This window comes from Oncorhynchus nerka, linkage group LG23 (assembly GCF_034236695.1).
Source record: "Oncorhynchus nerka isolate Pitt River linkage group LG23, Oner_Uvic_2.0, whole genome shotgun sequence".
NCBI classification, from domain to species: Eukaryota; Metazoa; Chordata; class Actinopteri; order Salmoniformes; family Salmonidae; genus Oncorhynchus; species Oncorhynchus nerka.
The window spans coordinates 9,516,362-9,534,958 of record NC_088418.1 but is presented as its reverse complement, the minus strand read 5'-3'; the positions used below and the strand labels follow the sequence as shown (position 1 = coordinate 9,534,958).

Sequence of the window (18,597 nt, the reverse complement as noted above, 5' to 3'; positions counted from 1 at the left end):
GACAGAAAACTTGCGGCTAGAGTAGGATTCTAGGCTAACCTGGACTAGCTCTTAAAGAGTATGACACCTTGGTCTACTTCTCTGCTATTCAAATCAGAATAACAGAAATATCTACCACCAATCAATAGGAAACAGAACAAAAACGTAATTGTTGCCAGCAGCACAGTTACAGTCACCAATGCTCTAGATAACATGAAAAAAGCCAGACCAATTCTGCTAGGGTGAGTAAAATGGTCAGAGTCAGGTGTTCTCTCATTTGTGTCTGGAAGTAGCTAGCAAGCTGGCCAATTTTAGCCAGTTAGCTTGGGTGCGGTTATGAGGTCGGATCGCTCTGATCAACCCGACTCGTCCAGTGTGTGCTCTGAATTATCCTAGAGCGAAATGTTTAAAAAAAACAGACAAAGCTCTGAATTTACAAACACACCCTAGTTTAGATAACTTTCCACAGTTAAACTGTAATTCAACTTTTCAGAACTGTCAAATTCTAACAATGGGGAGCACATTCTAAGCATTAAATAATGAGTAAACAATGTGACTTTTGATATAAATCAGCTACCTGGACCACTTTTCTCAACAAGGTGTTGTAGATAAAAAGGTAAAGGGTTCATTAACACCTTGGTCTAATTCTCTGATATTCAAATCTGAAATCAGAACACTACTTCAACAATGCCTCCTTGTCTTCTGTACTTTGTTATTACAGTTAGCATATACCGTGGTAATCTAGTAGGAGAGTGTATACAAGTTTAGTAGTCTGAGTGTAGTTATTTGTGATTAAATAATGTGCTCTAACTGCCCAACAATCTAAAGTAATAAGGTCGATAGTGTAGTCTGTCAAATAAATCAATTATTTTATTCAATGTAACTTGGATTAAATGTAACTAATTGTCTTAAGTAAAACATTTGAAACTTCTTCCACTAAAACAAAAATATTTGTAAAGAACACCACCAATATTTTTCATGGAAGTGAACATCTAGTTTTAAACTCTATGTCGCGCTGCCTGGGTAGCATACGTAGTTTTACATAGATACGCCCATCTGTGAAGTCGGAGGAAGTTAGCTAACTAGACAATCTAGCATTGCATTTTAGTTTAGCTGTCTAGCTAGCTCATTTAGCTACGAACAAATAATAATCCACATAAATAGTTATTATCGACGATGGACAAGCTTCGTAGTATGATGGGGGGGCGAGAAGACAACGAGGAAACGGGTCTCACGGCGCAGGTAACACAGCAAGAACGTCGTACTTTCAGTCAGTGCTATGATGAAACCTGATGTCCCTACCTTAAACTTAACCCCGTGACCCTTACTTAAACCCTACCCTGTACATTGCAACTTTAATTTGGGATAGGGACGTCCCAAGGATCCCGGATAGCTTGCCAACGCAAAACCTTGGCTTGACACATGACGAATCGAGTGGTTATATATATTTTGTTTGTTTTGAGTGACGGTGCATTTCCGTTAACCACATCAAAAGCATAATTTAAATGTTGTTCGTCACGAGTATTTCAGCTACCACTTTGCACCTTATTGTCATTGATACACCTCACATATGTGTCGACTGTGCTGAGATAGTTTGGTAGCTAGACCAGTGTGTCGTGAACAACATTTGACTCGGCGGTTTTTGTCTTCAAAAATAAAAGTCCTCAATTGAAACTGATGAAAACGGATACCATTTGTGAAAACATGCCACAGTTGGACTACATAATGCTAAACAAGGTTGGAATGTTAAATCAATTCAACAAAAGACAGTTACTTCATTTGGAGGGGAAAAAAATGTGTGAAAGTCAGTTGAAATCAGACTGGGGATGTATTTGAATTGACAATTGCATTGGAGGCATACTTTTATAACCCCCCTACCAATAATAAATACAGGTTAAATCAAATAAATATGCACTGGACTGCTTAACCTTTGGATTGGGCACCGATGAAATGGGTTTTCAGCCTACTCCATGACACCCACAGAACACAACTATGTAGCATTTACACAACTATTAGCCTCATAGCTCTTATTGCAGGACTTTTGACTGTGGGAAATTACCTCACTATTCAGTGCAATATGAATGTCTTGCAATAAGAGCTTAGACGCTAATATTTGTGTAAACTCTGCATCGTCGTGTTCTGTGCGTGTCACGGAGTAGGCTGAAACCCCATTTCATAGGTTAGTCTGTACAGTGCATACGCTGCATTCAGAAAGTATTCATACCCCTTAACTTATTCCACATTTTGTTGTTGGAGCCTGAATTCAAAATGGATTAAATAAAAACAATTATCACCCATATAAACACAATACTCTTTATCATGACAGAATGAAAACATGTCTTTAAAACGTTTTTGGGGTCAAACTTAACTAATAATTGTATTTTGTTAAATGTATATAACAACATTCAAACCTTGTTTAGCGTTATCTATTCCAATTGTGGTATGATTCCACTATTTCTATCCGTTTGCGTCAGTTTCAATGGAGGACTTTTATTTTGAAGGCGAACCACCGATTCTACTGTTGTTGTTCACGACACACATGCTAGCTCGCTAGTACATTGATCATATATGTAATTGTATGGCTGTGATAGCTAACAATGTCTTATAATTTAATCCTGTGTATTTGTATGCAACACTGCTCTTTGTATGCCTTCATAAGGACACCATGGTTTTGTCCCACAAGAAGTCCGCCTTTATCTAATGAATTCACGTGTGTTCATTTCCCAGACTAGCGACACTTCAAAACAGTGCATGGGTTCAAACCAGTTCAGTGCTGCTCAGCTGATTTACAGTGAAACCATGGCTTTCTTTTTCCTGTCACGTGGCATCAGAAGCAAAGATTGATTAGTGCTGCTGTCATAGAAGTTCTAAAGATATGTTATATTAGTTGTCTTGTTTTTGTGTGTTCAAATAGGTCAACCTTTTCTATTTCTCTCTGTCCTTTGCCACTGATCAGCATGGTAGAAGCATCAGTAGGAAGAGAGACCTTGGGTCCCTGGGTCTGTGCTTGCCTTGGGTCCCTGGGTCTGTGCTTGCCTTGGGTCCCTGGGTCTGTGCTTGCCTTGGGTCCCTGGGTCTGTGCTTGCCTTGGGTCCCTGGGTCTGTGCCTTGGGTCCCTGGGTCTGTGCTTGCCTTGGGTCCCTGGGTCTGTGCTTGCCTTGGGTCCCTGGGTCTGTGCTTGCCTTGGGTCCATGGGTCTGTGCTGTGCTTGCCTTGGGTCCCTGCCTTGGGTCCCTGGGTCCCTGTGCTTGCCTTGGGTCCCTGGGTCTGTGCTTGCCTTGGGTCCCTGGGTCTGTGCTTGCCTTGGGTCCCTGGGTCTGTGCTTGCCTTGGGTCCCTGGGTCTGTGCTTGCCTTGGGTCCCTGGGTCTGTGCTTGCCTTGGGTCCCTGGGTCTGTGCTTGCCTTGGGTCCCTGGGTCTGTGCTTGCCTTGGGTCCCTGGGTCTGTGCCTTGGGTCGTTGCCTGTCTGTCTTGTGACATCCTACCATTGTTCTCTCCTCAGGTCCTGGATGCCTCGACCCTCAGCTACAGCACCCGGCTGAAGTGGTTCGTCATATGCTTCGTTTCAGGGATCCTGTGCTCCATACTGGTGAGATTTCGCCCTATTTCAGTATTATAGTGAGTCTGAAATGACTCCCTTTCCCCTCACTACTTTTGACCCTGGCTGTACTCTACATATGGGATAGAACCAGGTCTCCCCTGTCCATATAATCTAATTCATTATAATCTAAAAGGCAAAAGTGATCTGAGATCAGTACTACTCTGAGACAGGCAAGGGCCTCTAGGCTATTAAGAAACTGTCTCAGCATGATGCCTTGTACTTCCTGTTTGGTCCAAAGCCCCTGAAACAGACTGGCAGTCTTCATGAGCCTGTTTTGACAGGTCACTAAAGTTGACTCTACCTCTATCCTGCTGTTTTAGCTCTATACTTGGGAGTCCCCAATACACTCTATACAAGTGCTGCTAATCTAGGAACATGTCCCACACTGTTCATGTACTTTAGTAGGTGACACTGATCCTAGATCAGCACTACTTTGAGAGACTATGAATACGGGCCCTGGCCTATTTAGGCCTTTTACTTGTGTCTATTTCAGGCATACTCCTTATTTATATTTACTGTGGTACCAGCACTGTCTGGACCACTCAGACAGTTTCATGAGAGTTTATGAGTTGTTGACATTTCAGTAAAGCCACTCTTGTTATACACTATATATATACAAAAGTGTGTGAACACCCCTTCAAATGAGTGGATTTGGCTACTTCATCCACACCCATTGCTGACAGGTTAATAAAACCAAGCACATGGCCATGCAATCTCCATAGACAAACATTGCCAGTAGAATGGCCCATACTGAAGAGCTCAGTGACTTTCAACGTAGGATGCCACCTTTCCAACAAGTCAGTTTGTGAAATTTCTGCCATGTTAGAGCTGCCCCGGTCAACTGTAAGTGCTGTTATTGTGAAGTGGAAAGGTCTAGGAGCAACAACGTCTCAGCCCTGAAGTGGTAGGCCACACAAGCTCACAGAACAGGACCACCAAGTGCTGAAGCGCGTAGTGTGTAAAAGTTGTATGTCCCTGGTTGCAACACTCACTACCGAGTTCCAAACTGCCTCTGGAAGCAACGTCAGCACAATAACTGTTCGTCGGGAGCTTCATGAAATGGGTTTCCATGGCCGAGCAGCTGCACACAAGCTTAAGATCACCATTCGCAATGCCAAGCGTTGGCTGGAGTGATGAATCACTCTTTACCATCTGGCAGTCCGATGGACTAATCTGAGTTTTGCGGATGCCAGGAGAACGCTACCTTCCCCAAATGCATAGTGCCAACTGTGAAGATTGGTGGATGAGGAATAATGGTCTGGGGCTGTTTTTCAAGGTTCGGGCCCCTTAGTTCCAGTGAAGGGAAATCTTAACAGTACAGCATTCAATGACATTCTAGATGATTCTGTGCTTCCAACTTTGTGGCAACAGTTTGAGGAAGGCCCTTTCCTGTTTCATCATGACAATGCCCCTGTGCACAAAGCGAGGTCCATACAGAAATGGTTTGTCGAGATCGTTGTGGAAGAACTTGACCTTTTGGGATGAATTGGAACGCTGACTGCGAGCCAGGCCTAATCGCCCAACATCAGTGCCCGACCTCACTAATGCTCTTGTGGCTGAATGGAAGCAAGTCCCCGCAGCAACGTTCCAACATCTAGTGGAAAGCCGTCCCAGAAGAGTTGACGCTGTTATAGCATCAAAGGGGGGGCGACTCCATATTAATGCCTATCGTTTTGGAATGAGATGTTGGACGAGCAGGTGTCCACATACTTTAGGTCATGTAGTATACAGGAAGGACTTATTATCTCTCTGTCTGTTTTCATATGCGTTTGCACATTCCGCCTTCCCTTCCAATGCCCACAGCTGTTTCCATCCACACTTTCTCATAAGAGTCATGTCCTCATGTACAGTGTACAGTATATTCCCTTCTGCTATAGACCTCAATGAACGAGTCTCTGTCCACAGCATGATACCGGTGATGGCTGTACACTACAATAGAACACAATGTGATACCAGGTACAGAACAGTTGTCCCCTCTGTTAGTGTGGTTATGGGCTGGCCTGCTGACAGAACAGTTGTCCCCTCTGTTAGTGTGGTTATGGGCTGGCCTGCCGACAGAACAGTTGTCCCCTCTGTTAGTGTGGTTATGGGCTGGCCTGCCTACAGAACAGTTGTCCCCTCTGTTAGTGTGGTTATGGGCTGGCCTGCCGACAGAACAGTTGTCCCCTCTGTTAGTGTGGTTATGGGCTGGCCTGCTGACAGAACAGTTGTCCCCTCTGTTAGTGTGGTTATGGGCTGGCCTGCCGACAGAACAGTTGTCCCCTCTGTTAGTGTGGTTATGGGCTGGCCTGCTGACAGTACAGTTGTCTCTGTTAGTGTGGTTATGGGCTGGCCTGCTGACAGAACAGTTGTCCTGGTAACAGCTCTACTGATTATTCACACCATGTTCTTAACACTGATGAGAGCCATTCACAACGGAAGACCTCAACTCATGAGTCAACAGAATGTTATATTTTGGATAACACCATTTTAATATTTTATTTATTAAGGTTCATGAATGTTTGTAACAGGTCATTAAACCTGCAGGCTGTAAGTTAAGTTGTGTGGACATAAGACAGTTTGATTTATATAACAAATAAAATATAAATCCTCATTCATCATCGATCCTCCTTAGGCCTAGTTGGGGAATGTGTTAAATTATTAATCCTGCATTTTTATTCTCCATTACTCTTTCCATGCTTTCATAAGGAGCTGGATCACAGGAGGTAAGGTTGGTGTTGAACACAATGGTGTCTTCCACAAGGAGACAATAGCCTATATCACTGCTCTCCAAACCCTGTTCCCGGAGAGATACCCCTCCTGTAGGGTTTCACTCCAACCCCGGTTGGGACTAAGCTGATTCAATTTAGGGGGCTAGATTAGGGTTGGAGTGAACCTACAATATGGTAGCTGTCCAGGAACAGGGTTGGAGTTAAAACCTACAGGAGGGTCTCTCTCCAGGAACAGGGTTGGAGTTAAAACCTACAGGAGGGTAGCTCTCCAGGAACAGGGTTGGAGTTAAAACCTACAGGAGGGTAGCTCTCCAGGAACAGGGTTGGAGTTAAAACCTACAGGAGGGTAGCTCTCCAGGAACAGGGTTGGAGTTAAAACCTACAGGAGGGTAGCTCTCCAGGAACAGGGTTGGAGTTAAAACCTACAGGAGGGTAGCTCTCCAGGAACAGGGTTGGAGTTAAAACCTACAGGAGGGTAGCTCTCCAGGAACAGGGTTGGAGTTAAAACCTACAGGAGGGTAGCTCTCCAGGAACCGTGTTGGAGTTAAAACCTACAGGAGGGTAGCTCTCCAGGAACAGGGTTGGAGTTAAAACCTACAGGAGGGTAGCTCTACAGGGTTGGAGTTAAAACCTACAGGAGGGTAGCTCTACAGGGTTTGAGAGCCCTAGCCTATATGATCAACAACAAAAAAGAAACCTAAATGAGTCAAGGATCCTGTTTTTGTGAACCAGGAAGTCAGTGTGGAGATTGATATGGGGTTTTACCACTAGGTGGCGATAGTGTCACATTATTTCAGGGAACTGTGCAATTTAAGTTGAAAATGCAATACAAAAGCAATACAAAGATTAGCATTTTTAAACATTTGAACTACCTGATATTTACCAAATAGATCAATGTAACCTGGAATTCTTACCTCTCCTCTTGTCTTCCAGGAGTTTTGTAGACAGTGGAAACTGCCCTGGGGCGGCAGGGTAGCCTAGTGGTTAGAGCGTTGGACTAGTAACCGGAAGGTTGCGAGTTCAAACCCCCGAGCTGACAAGGTACAAATCTGTCGTTCTGCCCCTGAACAGGCAGTTAACCCACTGTTCCCAGGCCGTCATTGAAAATAAGAATTTGTTCTTAACTGACTTGCCTGGTTAAATAAAGGTAAAATAAAAAAATAAAAAAATTGGTTCAGATCAGACTGATGGTAGGATGATGCCTAGGTGGACATGGTTATGATGATAGACAGTGGAAACGATCTGATTGGTTCAGATCAGACTGATGGTAGGATGATGCCTAGGTGGACATGGTTATGATGATAGACAGTGGAAATGATCTGATTGGTTCAGATCAGACTGATGGTAGGATGATGCCTAGGGGGACATGGTTATGATTTCATGTTGTGTGTGTTTCATCCAGGGCACTGCACTGCTGTTCTTACCCAATGGCACCAAGCTGTTTGCTGTGTTCTACACACTAGGTAACCTTGCTGCACTCTCCAGGTGAGTCATTCATTCATTCATGATTTGCCAGAGCTAAAGACAAAGCTTTTTCCATTAAGCTTCACTTAATGTACAATGCATATACTTGTTACAATTACATTTCAAGAGATGCCTAGAAAGGAAATGTCTTCAATTCAAATGTATTGTGAGGAAATGTAAGTTCCATCTAACTTGACTTTAGGATGCCAGACTATTATTCATCTGCCTGTCCCATCACCTATTTGGAATGCAGGCAGTAGGAGTGGGAGTCAGTGGGAGGAGTCAGTAGGAGGGAGTCAGTGGGAGTCGGTAGGGAGTCGGTAGGGAGTCGGTAGGGAGTCGGTAGGGAGTCGGTGGGAGTCGGTGGGAGTCAGTCAGTAGCAGGCAGTCAGTAGCAGGCAGTCAGTCAGTCAGTAGCAGGCATGCAGTCAGTCAGTAGCAGGCAGGCAGTCAGTCAGTAGCAGGCAGTCAGTCAGTCAGTAGCAGGCAGTCAGTCAGTCAGTAGCAGGCAGTCAGTCAGTAGCAGGCAGGCAGTCAGTCAGTAGCAGCAGTCAGTCAGTCATTCAGTAGCAGTCAGTCAGTCAGTCAGTAGCAGGCAAGCAGTCAGTCAGTAGGCAGGCAGGCAGGCAGGCAGTCAGTCAGTCAGTCAAATCTAATCAAATGTATTTATAAAGCCCTTCTTACATCAGCTGATGTCTCAAAGTGCTGTACAGAAACCCAGCCTAAAACCCCAAACAGCAAGCAATGCAGGTGTAGAAGCACGGTGGCTAGGAAAAACTCCCTAGAAAGGCCAAAACCTAGGAAGAAACTGACTGCTGCTAGCAGGCAGTAGCAGTCAGTCAGTCAGTAGCAGTCAGTAGTCAGTAGCAGTCAGTCAGTCAGTCAGTCAGTAGCAGGCAGTCAGTAAGTAGCAGTCAGTCAGTCAGTAGCAGGCAGGCAGTCAGTCAGTCAGTAGCAGTCAGTCAGTCAGTAGCAGTCAGTCAGTCAGTAGCTGTCAGTCAGTAGCAGTCAGTCAGTCAGTAGCAGTCAGTCAGTAGCAGTCAGTCAGTCAGTAGCAGTCAGTCAGTCAGTAGCTGCCCTAGTGTCCATTGAGTTCGTTGTCGAGGGGGTGTTCCAATCATGTAATTAGAAAGAAATCTGGTTCCTGTTCTAGTGATTCTATTTCTATGGTTCAGGTGTCAGTAAGACCCCTTGGTTGGTCTGCCCTACTATGCAGTAGTTGTTCTAGATGTTGAGACAGAACAGAAGCACGGCGGACGGGTTTCCCTATTGAGCTTCGTGTAGTAGTCCTGTGTGATTCAGTAGGTAAGAGCATGACACTAACAAACACCAAGATCGTAGGTTCACTTCCCGCAGGGATCACAGACCAAACATGTGGCCCTATGCGCTCACTGTCCTGGACACAATGGGCAGCTTTCTAGGATTCATTGTGGTATAGGGTTTCCATAGTTCAGGACATGCTGTGCAGTAATGTGTTGGGTTGAATCACTGATGGTGGAACAGGTTTGTTGGGTTTTAGTTCGTTATCTAAGAATCCAGAGTTGAGCTGTCAGATAAACATATCACATGTGACTCTCCAAGATACCAAGTCATACCAAAGACTCAACAAAAAAAATGGAACCCGATACCTCTCAGCTTGGCACTCAGCATTAAGGAGATGGATTGTGGGTAAGGGCCTGTGACAGAATAGCGTCCTGTCCAGCGGGTGTACTTGTACACAGTGGCGAACCATGACTATAGGACCTAGGTCTTCAGAGGGACCAGGACTCTACTAACACATTGTCTCAAACTAAATAATCTACATAACATCACTTTTAATGTGTTCGAACAGTTCAAACAGACCTGGCTGCTCTTCGGGCTGCCGTACACACAGAGACAGAACCGGTATTGACACAACATGTGACACACAGCATAAAATAATGCCACCAGCAAAACAAACTATCATGGGTTGTGTTTACACAACTGTCACAAATATCTACAACACTGGTGTCATATCAAAGGTGACAGGCTCATGGTGCTGAACAGACAGACTGTAATAAACTGTGCACTCCATGGTGCTGAACAGACAGAGACCGTAATAAACTGTGCACTCCATGGTGCTGAACAGACAGAGACCGTAATAAACTGTGCACTCCATGGTGCTGAACAGACAGAGACCGTAATAAACTGCACTCCATGGTGCTGAACAGACAGAGACCGTAATAATAATGGTGCTGAACAGACAGAGACCGTAATAAACTGCCATGGTGCTGAACAGACAGAGACTGTAATGGTGCTGAACAGACAGAGACCGTGTGGTGCTGACTCCATGGTGCTGAACAGACAGAGACCGTAATAAACTGTGCACTCCATGGTGCTGAACAGACAGAGACCGTAATAAACTGTGCACTCCATGGTGCTGAACAGACAGTGCACTCCATGGTGCTGAACAGACAGAGACCGTAATAAACTGTGCACTCCATGGTGCTGAACAGACAGAGACCGTAATAAACTGTGCACTCCATGGTGCTGAACAGACAGAGACCGTAATAAACTGTGCACTCCATGGTGCTGAACAGACAGAGACTGTAATAAACTGTGCACTCCATGGTGCTGAACAGACAGAGACCGTAATAAACTGTGCACTCCATGGTGCTGAACAGACAGAGACCGTAATAAACTGTGCACTCCATGGTGCTGAACAGACAAAGACCGTGTGCACTCCATGGTGCTGAACAGACAGAGACCGTAATAAACTGTGCACTCCATGGTGCTGAACAGACAGAGACCGTAATAAACTGTGCACTCCATGGTGCTGAACAGACAGAGACCGTAATAAACTGTGCACTCCATGGTGCTGAACAGACAGAGACCGTAATAAACTGCACTCCATGGTGCTGAAGGAGAGACCATTTTGGTCAAACACATAGATGGGGCTGATGGACGGGGCTGATGGACGGGAATATGGACAGGAGACAGAAGTCACACCTAGCATCAGTTCATGGTAAAGAATAAGCATCCCATTCACTTCAGTAGGTCCCATGAAATCAGTAGGCCCCATGGAATCAGTAGGCCCCATGGAATCAGTAGGCCCCATGGAATCATACCGATACAAAAGCACAACCATTTCATGTACAAAATGAAGTTAACAAACCAGCTATTACTTCCCATTGCAAATATATTTTTATCACATTCAATCAAATTCATTTATAAAGCCCTTCGTACATCAGCTGATGTCACAAAGTGCTGTACAGAAACCCAGCCTAAAACCCCAAACAGCAAGCAATGCAGGTGTAGAAGCACGGTGGTTTGGAAAAACTCCCTAGAAATGCCAGAACCTAGGAAGAAACCTAGAGAGGAACCAGGCTATGTGGGGTGGCCAGTCCTCTTCTGGCTGTGCCGGGTGGAGATTATAAACCTAGAGAGGAACCAGGCTATGAGGGGTGGCCAGTCCTCTTCTGGCTGTGCCGGGTGGAGATTATAACAGAATATGGCCAAGATGTTCAAACGTTCATAAATGACCAGCATGGTCAGATAATAATAATAATAATAATCACAGTGGTTGTAGTGCAACAGGTCTGCTCCTGCTGTCTCTAGAGAGGTGAAAACAGCAGGTCTGGGACAGGTAGCACGTCCAGTGAACAGGTCAGGGTTCCATAGCCGCAGGCAGAACAGTTGAAACTGGAGCAGCAGCACGACCAGGTGGACTGGGGTCAGCAAGGAGTCATTCATCACACTAACCGGTGATCTAAAGTTAAAATGCAACAATGTTTCATTATTTTCAAAGAGATAGCTAGCAGCAACAAAAAAACAGTGCCACTCACCAGATGATGTTAATTTGTTAACCAAGTTTGAAAGTTAATCTTGAAAAGGGTTATGCTAACAAATTAGCAACAACATCCACCTTGAAATTGATAACAGCTGCTGCAGCCTTCTCCATTGTCACACTACCACAACACAAGCTAGCTAACATTGTGGCCCAGTACATCACCGGGGCCAAGCTTCCTGCCATCCAGGACCTCTATACCAGGAGGTGTCAGAGGAAGGCCCTAAAATTTGTCAAAGACTCCTGCCACCTTCGTCATAGACTGTTCTCTCTGCTACCGCACGACAAGTAGTACCGGAGCGCCAAGTCTAGGTCCAAGAGGCTTCTAAACAGATTCTTCCCAAAGTCATAAGAATCTTTGCCCCACCCCCTCTGAGCTTGGTTCCTCCCCTCTGAGCTTGGTTCCTCCCCTCTGAGCTTGGTTCCTCCCCTCTGAGCCTGGTTCCTTCTCTCTGAGCCCTCCCCTCTGAGCTTGGTTCCTCCCCTCTGAGCTTGGTTCCTCCCCTCTGAGCTTGGTTCCTCCCCTCTGAGCCTGGTTCCTCCTCTCTGAGCCTGGTTCCTCCTCTCTGAGCCCTCCTCTCTGAGCCTCCTCCCCTCTGAGCCTGGTTCCTCCCCTCTGAGCCTGGTTCCTCCCCTCTGAGCCTGGTTCTCTGAGCCTGGTTCCTCTGAGCCCTCCCCTCTGAGCCCTCCCCTCTGAGCCTGGTTCCTCCCCTGAGCCTGCCTGGTTCCTCCCTGAGCCCTCCCCTGAGCCTGGTTCCTCCCTGAGCCCTCCCCTCTGAGCCTGGTTCCTCCCCTCTGAGCCTGGTTCCCCTCCCCTCTGAGCCTGGTTCCTCCCCTCTGAGCCTGGTTCCTCCCCTCTGAGCCTGGTTCCTCCCCTCTGAGCCTGGTTCCTCCCCTCTGAGCCTGGTTCCTCCTCTCTGAGCCTGGTTCCTCCTCTCTGAGCCTGGTTCCTCCTCTCTGAGCTTGGTTCCTCCCCTCTGAGCCTGGTTCCTCCTCTCTGAGCCTGGTTCCTTCTCTCTGAGCCCTCCTCTCTGAGCCTGGTTCCTCCCCTCTGAGCCTGGTTCCTCCCCTCTGAGCCTGGTTCCTCCCCTCTGAGCCTGGTTCCTCCCCTCTGAGCCTGGTTCCTCCCCTCTGAGCTTGGTTCCTCCCCTCTGAGCTTGGTTCCTCCCCTCTGAGCTTGGTTCCTCCCCTCTGAGCCTGGTTCCTCCCCTCTGAGCCTGGTTCCTCCCCTCTCCTGAGTTCCTTCCTGGTTCCTCCTCTCTGAGCCTGGTTCCTTCTCTCTGAGCCCTCCTCCCCTCTGAGCCTGGTTCCTCCCCTCTGAGCCTGGTTCCTCCCCTCTGAGCCTGGTTCCTCCCCTCTGAGCCTTCCTTCTCTCTGAGCCCTCCCCTCTGAGCTGAGCCTGGTTCCTCCCCTCTGAGCCTGGTTCCTCCCCTCTGAGCCTGGTTCCTCCCCTCTGAGCCTGGTTCCTCCCCTCTGAGCCTGGTTCCTCCCCTCTGAGCCTGGTTCCTTCTCTCTGAGCCCTCCCCTCTGAGCCTGGTTCCTCCCCTCTGAGCCTGGTTCCTCCCCTCTGAGCCTGGTTCCTCCCCTCTGAGCCTGGTTCCTCCCCTCTGAGCCTGGTTCCTCCCCTCTGAGCTTGGTTCCTCCCCTCTGAGCCTGGTTCCTCCCCTCTGAGCCTGGTTCCTTCTCTCTGAGCCCTCCCCTCTGAGCCTGGTTCCTCCCCTCTGAGCCTGGTTCCTCCCCTCTGAGCCTGGTTCCTCCCCTCCCCTCTGAGCCTGGTTCCTCCCCTCTGAGCCTGGTTCCTCCCCTCTGAGCCTGGTTCCTCTCCTCCCCTCTGAGCCTGGTTCCTCTCCCTCCCCTCTGAGCCTGAGCCTGGTTCCTCCCCTCTCTGAGCCTGGTTCCTCCCCTCTGAGCCTGGTTCCCTCCTCTCTGAGCCTGGTTCCTCCCCTCTGAGCCTGGTTCCTCCCCTCTGAGCCTGGTTCCTCCCCTCTGAGCCTGGTTCCTCCCCTCTGAGCCTGGTTCCTCCCCTCTGAGCCTGGTTCCTCCTCTCTGAGCCTGGTTCCTCCTCTCTGAGCCTGGTTCCTCCTCTCTGAGCCTGCTGAGCCTGGTTCCTTCTCTCTGAGCCCTCCTCTCTGAGCCTGGTTCCTTCTCTCTGAGCCTGGTTCCTTCTCTCTGAGCCTGGTTCCTTCTCTCTGAGCCCTCCTCTCTGAGCCTGGTTCCTCCCCTCTGAGCCTGGTTCCTCCCCTCTGAGCCTGGTTCCTCCCCTCTGAGCCCTCCCCTCTGAGCCCTCCCCTCTGAGCCTGGTTCCTCCTCTCTGAGCCTGGTTCCTCCTCTCTGAGCCTGGTTCCTTCTCTCTGAGCCTGGTTCCTTCTCTCTGAGCCTGGTTCCTCCCCTCTGAGCCTGGTTCCTCCCCTCTGAGCCTGGTTCCTCCCCTCTGAGCCTGGTTCCTCCCCTCTGAGCCTGGTTCCTCCCCTCTGAGCCTGGTTCCTCCCCTCTGAGCCTGGTTCCTCCTCTCTGAGCCTGGTTCCTCCTCTCCTCCTCTCTGAGCCTGGTTCCTCCTCTCTGAGCCTGGTTCCTCCTCTCTGAGCTTGGTTCCTCCCCTCTGAGCCTGGTTCCTCCCCTCTGAGCCTGGTTCCTCCCCTCTGAGCCTGGTTCCTCCCCTCAGAGCCTGGTTCCTCTTTAAGTTTCTTCCTTTATTTGGTAGTGTTTCCATGCCACTGTGCTTCTGCGTGCTAAAATTCATTTGGTTGATTGGTTATTACTAGAGGTCGACCGATTAATCTGAATGGCCGATTAATTAGGGCAGATTTCAAGTTCTCCTAACAATCGGTAATCTGTATTTTTGGACACAGATTTGCCGATTTTTAAAATGTGTGTGTATATATAATTTTTTTTAAACCTTTATTTAACCAGGCAAGTCAGTTAAGAACAAATTCTTATTTTCAATGACGGCCTAGGAACGGTGGGTTAACTGCCTGTTCAGGGGCAGAACGACAGATTTGTACCTTGTCAGCTCGGAGATTTGTTTTTGCAACCTTCCAGTTACTAGTCCAACGCTCTAACCACCTGCTTTACATTGCACTCCACGAGGAGCCTGCGCGGCAGATTGACTACCTGTTACGCGAGGGCTGCAAGAAGCCAAGGTAAGTTGCTAGCTAGCATTTAACTAATCTTGTAAAAAAACTATCAATCTAAACATAATCACTAGTTAACTACACATGGTTGATGGTATTGCTAGTTTATCTAGCGTGTCCTGCGTTGCATGTAATCGATGCGGTGCCTGTTATTTTCTCATCCAATCACAGCCTACTCCGACAAACAGGTGATGATTTAACAAGCGCATTCGCGAAAAAAGCACCGTCGTTGCACCAATGTACCTAACCATAAACATCAATGCCTTTCTTTAAAATCAATACACAAGTATATATTTTTAAACCTGAATATTTAGTTAATATTGCCTGCTAACATGCATTTCTTATAACTTGGGAAATTGTCATTTCTCTTGCGTTCCGTGCGAGCAGTCAGGGTATATGCAGCAGTTTGGGCCGCCTGGCTCGTTGTGAACTGTGTGAAGTCCATTTATTCCTAACAAAGGCCGTCATTAATTTCCCAGAATTGTACATAATTATAACATAACATTGAAGGTTAGATAAAATATGTAACGGTTCCTTATTTCACTGAAAGAATAAACGTTTTGTTTTCGAAATGATAGATTCCGGATTCAACCATTTTAATGACCTAAGGCTCGTATTTCTGTGTGTTATTATGCTATAATTAAGTCTATGATTTGATAGAGCAGTCTGACTGGGCGATGGTAGGCACCAGCAGGCTCGTAAGCATTCATTCAAACAGCACTTTCGTGCATTTGCCAGCAGCTCTTCGCAATGCTTCAAGCATTGCGCTCTTTATGACTTCAAGCCTATCAACTCCCTAGATTAGGCTGGTGTAACCGATGTGAAATGGCTAGCTAGTTAGCGGGGTGCGCGCTAATAGCGTTTCAAATGTCACTCGCTCTGAGCCTTAGTGGTTGTCCTCCTTGCTCTGCATGGGTAACGCTGCTTCGAGGGTGGCTGTTGTCGATGTGTTCCTGGTTGGAGCGAGGAGAGGGACGGAAGCTATACTGTTACACTGACAATACTAAAGTGCCTATAAGAACATCCAATAGTCAAAGGTTAATGAAATACAGATGGTATAGAGAGAAATAGTCCTATGATTCCTATAATAACTACAACCTAAAACTTCTTACCTGGGAATATTGAAGACTCATGTTAAAAGGAACCACCAGCTTTCATATGTTCTCATGTTCTGAGCAAGGAACTTAAACGTTAGCTTTTTTACATGGCACATATTGCACTTTTACTTTCTTCTCCAACACTTTGTTTTTGCATTATTTAAACCAAATTCAACATGTTTCATTATTTATTTGAGGCTAAATTGATTTTATTGATGTATTATATTAAGTTAAAATAAGTGTTCATTCAGTATTGTTGTAATTGTCATTATTACAAATAAATATAAAAAAATCATCCTATTAATCGGTATCGGCTTTTTTTGGGTCCTCCAATAATCGGTGTCTGCGTTGAAAAATCATAATCGGTCGACCTCTAGTTATTACAGTCACAGACAGATGTCGTCTCAACATTGTGTATGGCTGTCTGTGTGGCTGTCTTGACAGATTGACACAGTGTCAATTTTGTGACTAACAGGAAACTCTCACGTCTCTTTGTTTCAGGTGTCATTTAAAAAAAATATATATATTAGAATTTATTACGCCAATGGCAACAGCTAGTCTTACCGGGGCTAGTCTTACCGGGGCTAGTCTTACCGGGGCTAGTCTTACCGGGGCTAGTCTTACCGGGGCTAGTCTTACCGGGGTCCGACACAACAACAAAGGCATTACAGACAAAAGACTTTACAATTTACATACATTTTAAAAACATTAACGTGTGTGTGTGCGCGCGCGCGCATCTATCAGTTCCACATACATGTCAGTACATACACACAACCAGTAGGTCACATTGGGAAGAGGCATTGTGCTGTGAGGTGTTGCTTTATTTGTTTTTTGAAACCAGGTTTGCTGTTTATTTGAGCAATGTGAGATGGAACGGAGTTCCATGCAGTAATGGCTCTATATAATACTGTACGCTTTCTTGAATTTGTTCTGGATTTGGGGACTGTGAAAAGACCCCTGATGGCATGTCTGGTGGGATAACTGCGTGTCAGAGCTGTGTGTAAGTTGACTATACAAACAATTTGGAATTTCCAAAACATTTGTGTTTCTAAGAAAAACAACAAGTGATGCAGTCAGTCTCTCCTCAACTCTTCACCAAGAGAGATGAAAAGTATTAATGTCAGCCCTCTGATTACAATGAAGAGCAAGACGTGCAGCTCTGTTCTGGGCCAGCTGCAGCTTAACTAGGTCTCGTGTGTGTTTACGCAGCGACAATGCTGTGTGAAACAGACTGGGGGACAGTGTCTCGTGTGTGTTAACTCCTGGTTACTGTTCCTAACCACAAACAGTGGTGTCATGTTTACACTGGGCCTTTGTCCCAAATGGAATGTAGTGCACTAGATTTAACCAGGGCACATATGTAGGGAATAGGGTGCCATTTGCAGCACAGACAGGGCTTTTGTCTAGTATGTCCACACAGGAAGTGGAAGTGCTCAGACTTGTCATTTTTCAATCAATGTGTATATTCGGCTATGCAGGTTAATAAGTGCCACGTTGTATAATATTTAGGCTCACAAGCCCCTCAGCATATGATGGTTATGTAATGGTGACTTTAACGGTTACTACTACTCAAACGGGCTCTGTTGGAAAATCTTGTCTGCCTGAGAACCCCCCCCCTCCCCCCTCCCTCCCACACGCACACACACACTCTGCACTTTTCCCAGGTTAGCTAGTTCATGATGTACCTGTGGTTCTAGATCACTCGTGTTCCCACAAAATTCTCACAGAAATGTTTCAATTGGACCTCATATTTATTAATTGAATGGTCCCCCCCCCCAATCATCAGGTTCCCGCCTATACATATCTGGGCTTTTTGGATTGACAAAGGATTTAACATTTTTTAAAAAACATACTGATGAGCTAGTTAAAAAACTAAGATATTTAAAGTGGACTTTTTAAAATAGATCTTGCCTCTCCCTAAACAGCAGGAAGCAGATTATACAGTCCACTTTCCTGATGATGATGACACTATTTACCAGAATGCAACAGCCACCACTACACTTACTTGAAGGAATTTTCACCTCTATTTCTCGCACTGTTCATTTTACAGACACAAAAAGATCCCACCATGTCGAACAAATTCTGTCGCTATTTTAGAAAATTGTACCTGTTTACGTTGTAGCTGTCATGTTTTTATATACGCTATGACTTTACGTTGTAGCTGTCATGTTGTTATATACGGTATGACTTTACGTTGTAGCTGTCATGTTGTTATATACGGTATGACTTTACGTTGTAGCTGTCATGTTGTTATATACGGTATGACTACGTTGTAGCTTTACGTTGTAGCTGTCATGTTGTTATATACGGTATGACTTTACGTTGTAGCTGTCATGTTATATACGGTATGACTTTACGTTGTAGCTGTCATGTTGTTATATACGGTATGACTACGTTGTAGCTGTAATGTTGTTATATACGGTATGACTTTACGTTGTAGCTGTCATGTTGTTATATACGGTATGACTTTACGTTGTAGCTGTCATGTTGTTATATACGGTATGACTTTACGTTGTAGCTGTCATGTTGTTATATACGGTATGACTTTACGTTGTAGCTGTCATGTTGTTATATACGGTATGACTTTACGTTGTAGCTGTCATGTTGTTATATATGGTATGACTTTACGTTGTAGCTGTCATGTTGTTATATACGGTATGACTACGTTGTAGCTGTCATGTTGTTATATACGGTATGACTTTACGTTGTAGCTGTCATGTTGTTATATACGGTATGACTTTACGTTGTAGCTGTCATGTTTTATATACGGTATGACTTTACGTTGTAGCTGTCATGTTTTATATACGGTA

The 18,597-nt window shown here is 46.0% G+C and overlaps 1 protein-coding gene across 1 annotated transcript in view; it reads left to right on the top strand.

Moving 5' to 3' along the window:
- Nucleotides 1-1,020: 1,020 nt before the first annotated feature.
- sft2d1 (SFT2 domain containing 1) overlaps nucleotides 1,021-18,597 on the top strand; it is a 62,399-nt gene continuing 44,822 nt past the window's right edge. Inside the window, exons 1-3 of the mRNA XM_065007828.1 lie at nucleotides 1,021-1,221; nucleotides 3,481-3,567; nucleotides 7,693-7,775. Coding sequence (XP_064863900.1) covers nucleotides 1,156-1,221; nucleotides 3,481-3,567; nucleotides 7,693-7,775 — 236 coding nt within the window. The 5' untranslated portion in view covers nucleotides 1,021-1,155. The remainder of the gene's footprint in view (nucleotides 1,222-3,480; nucleotides 3,568-7,692; nucleotides 7,776-18,597) is intronic.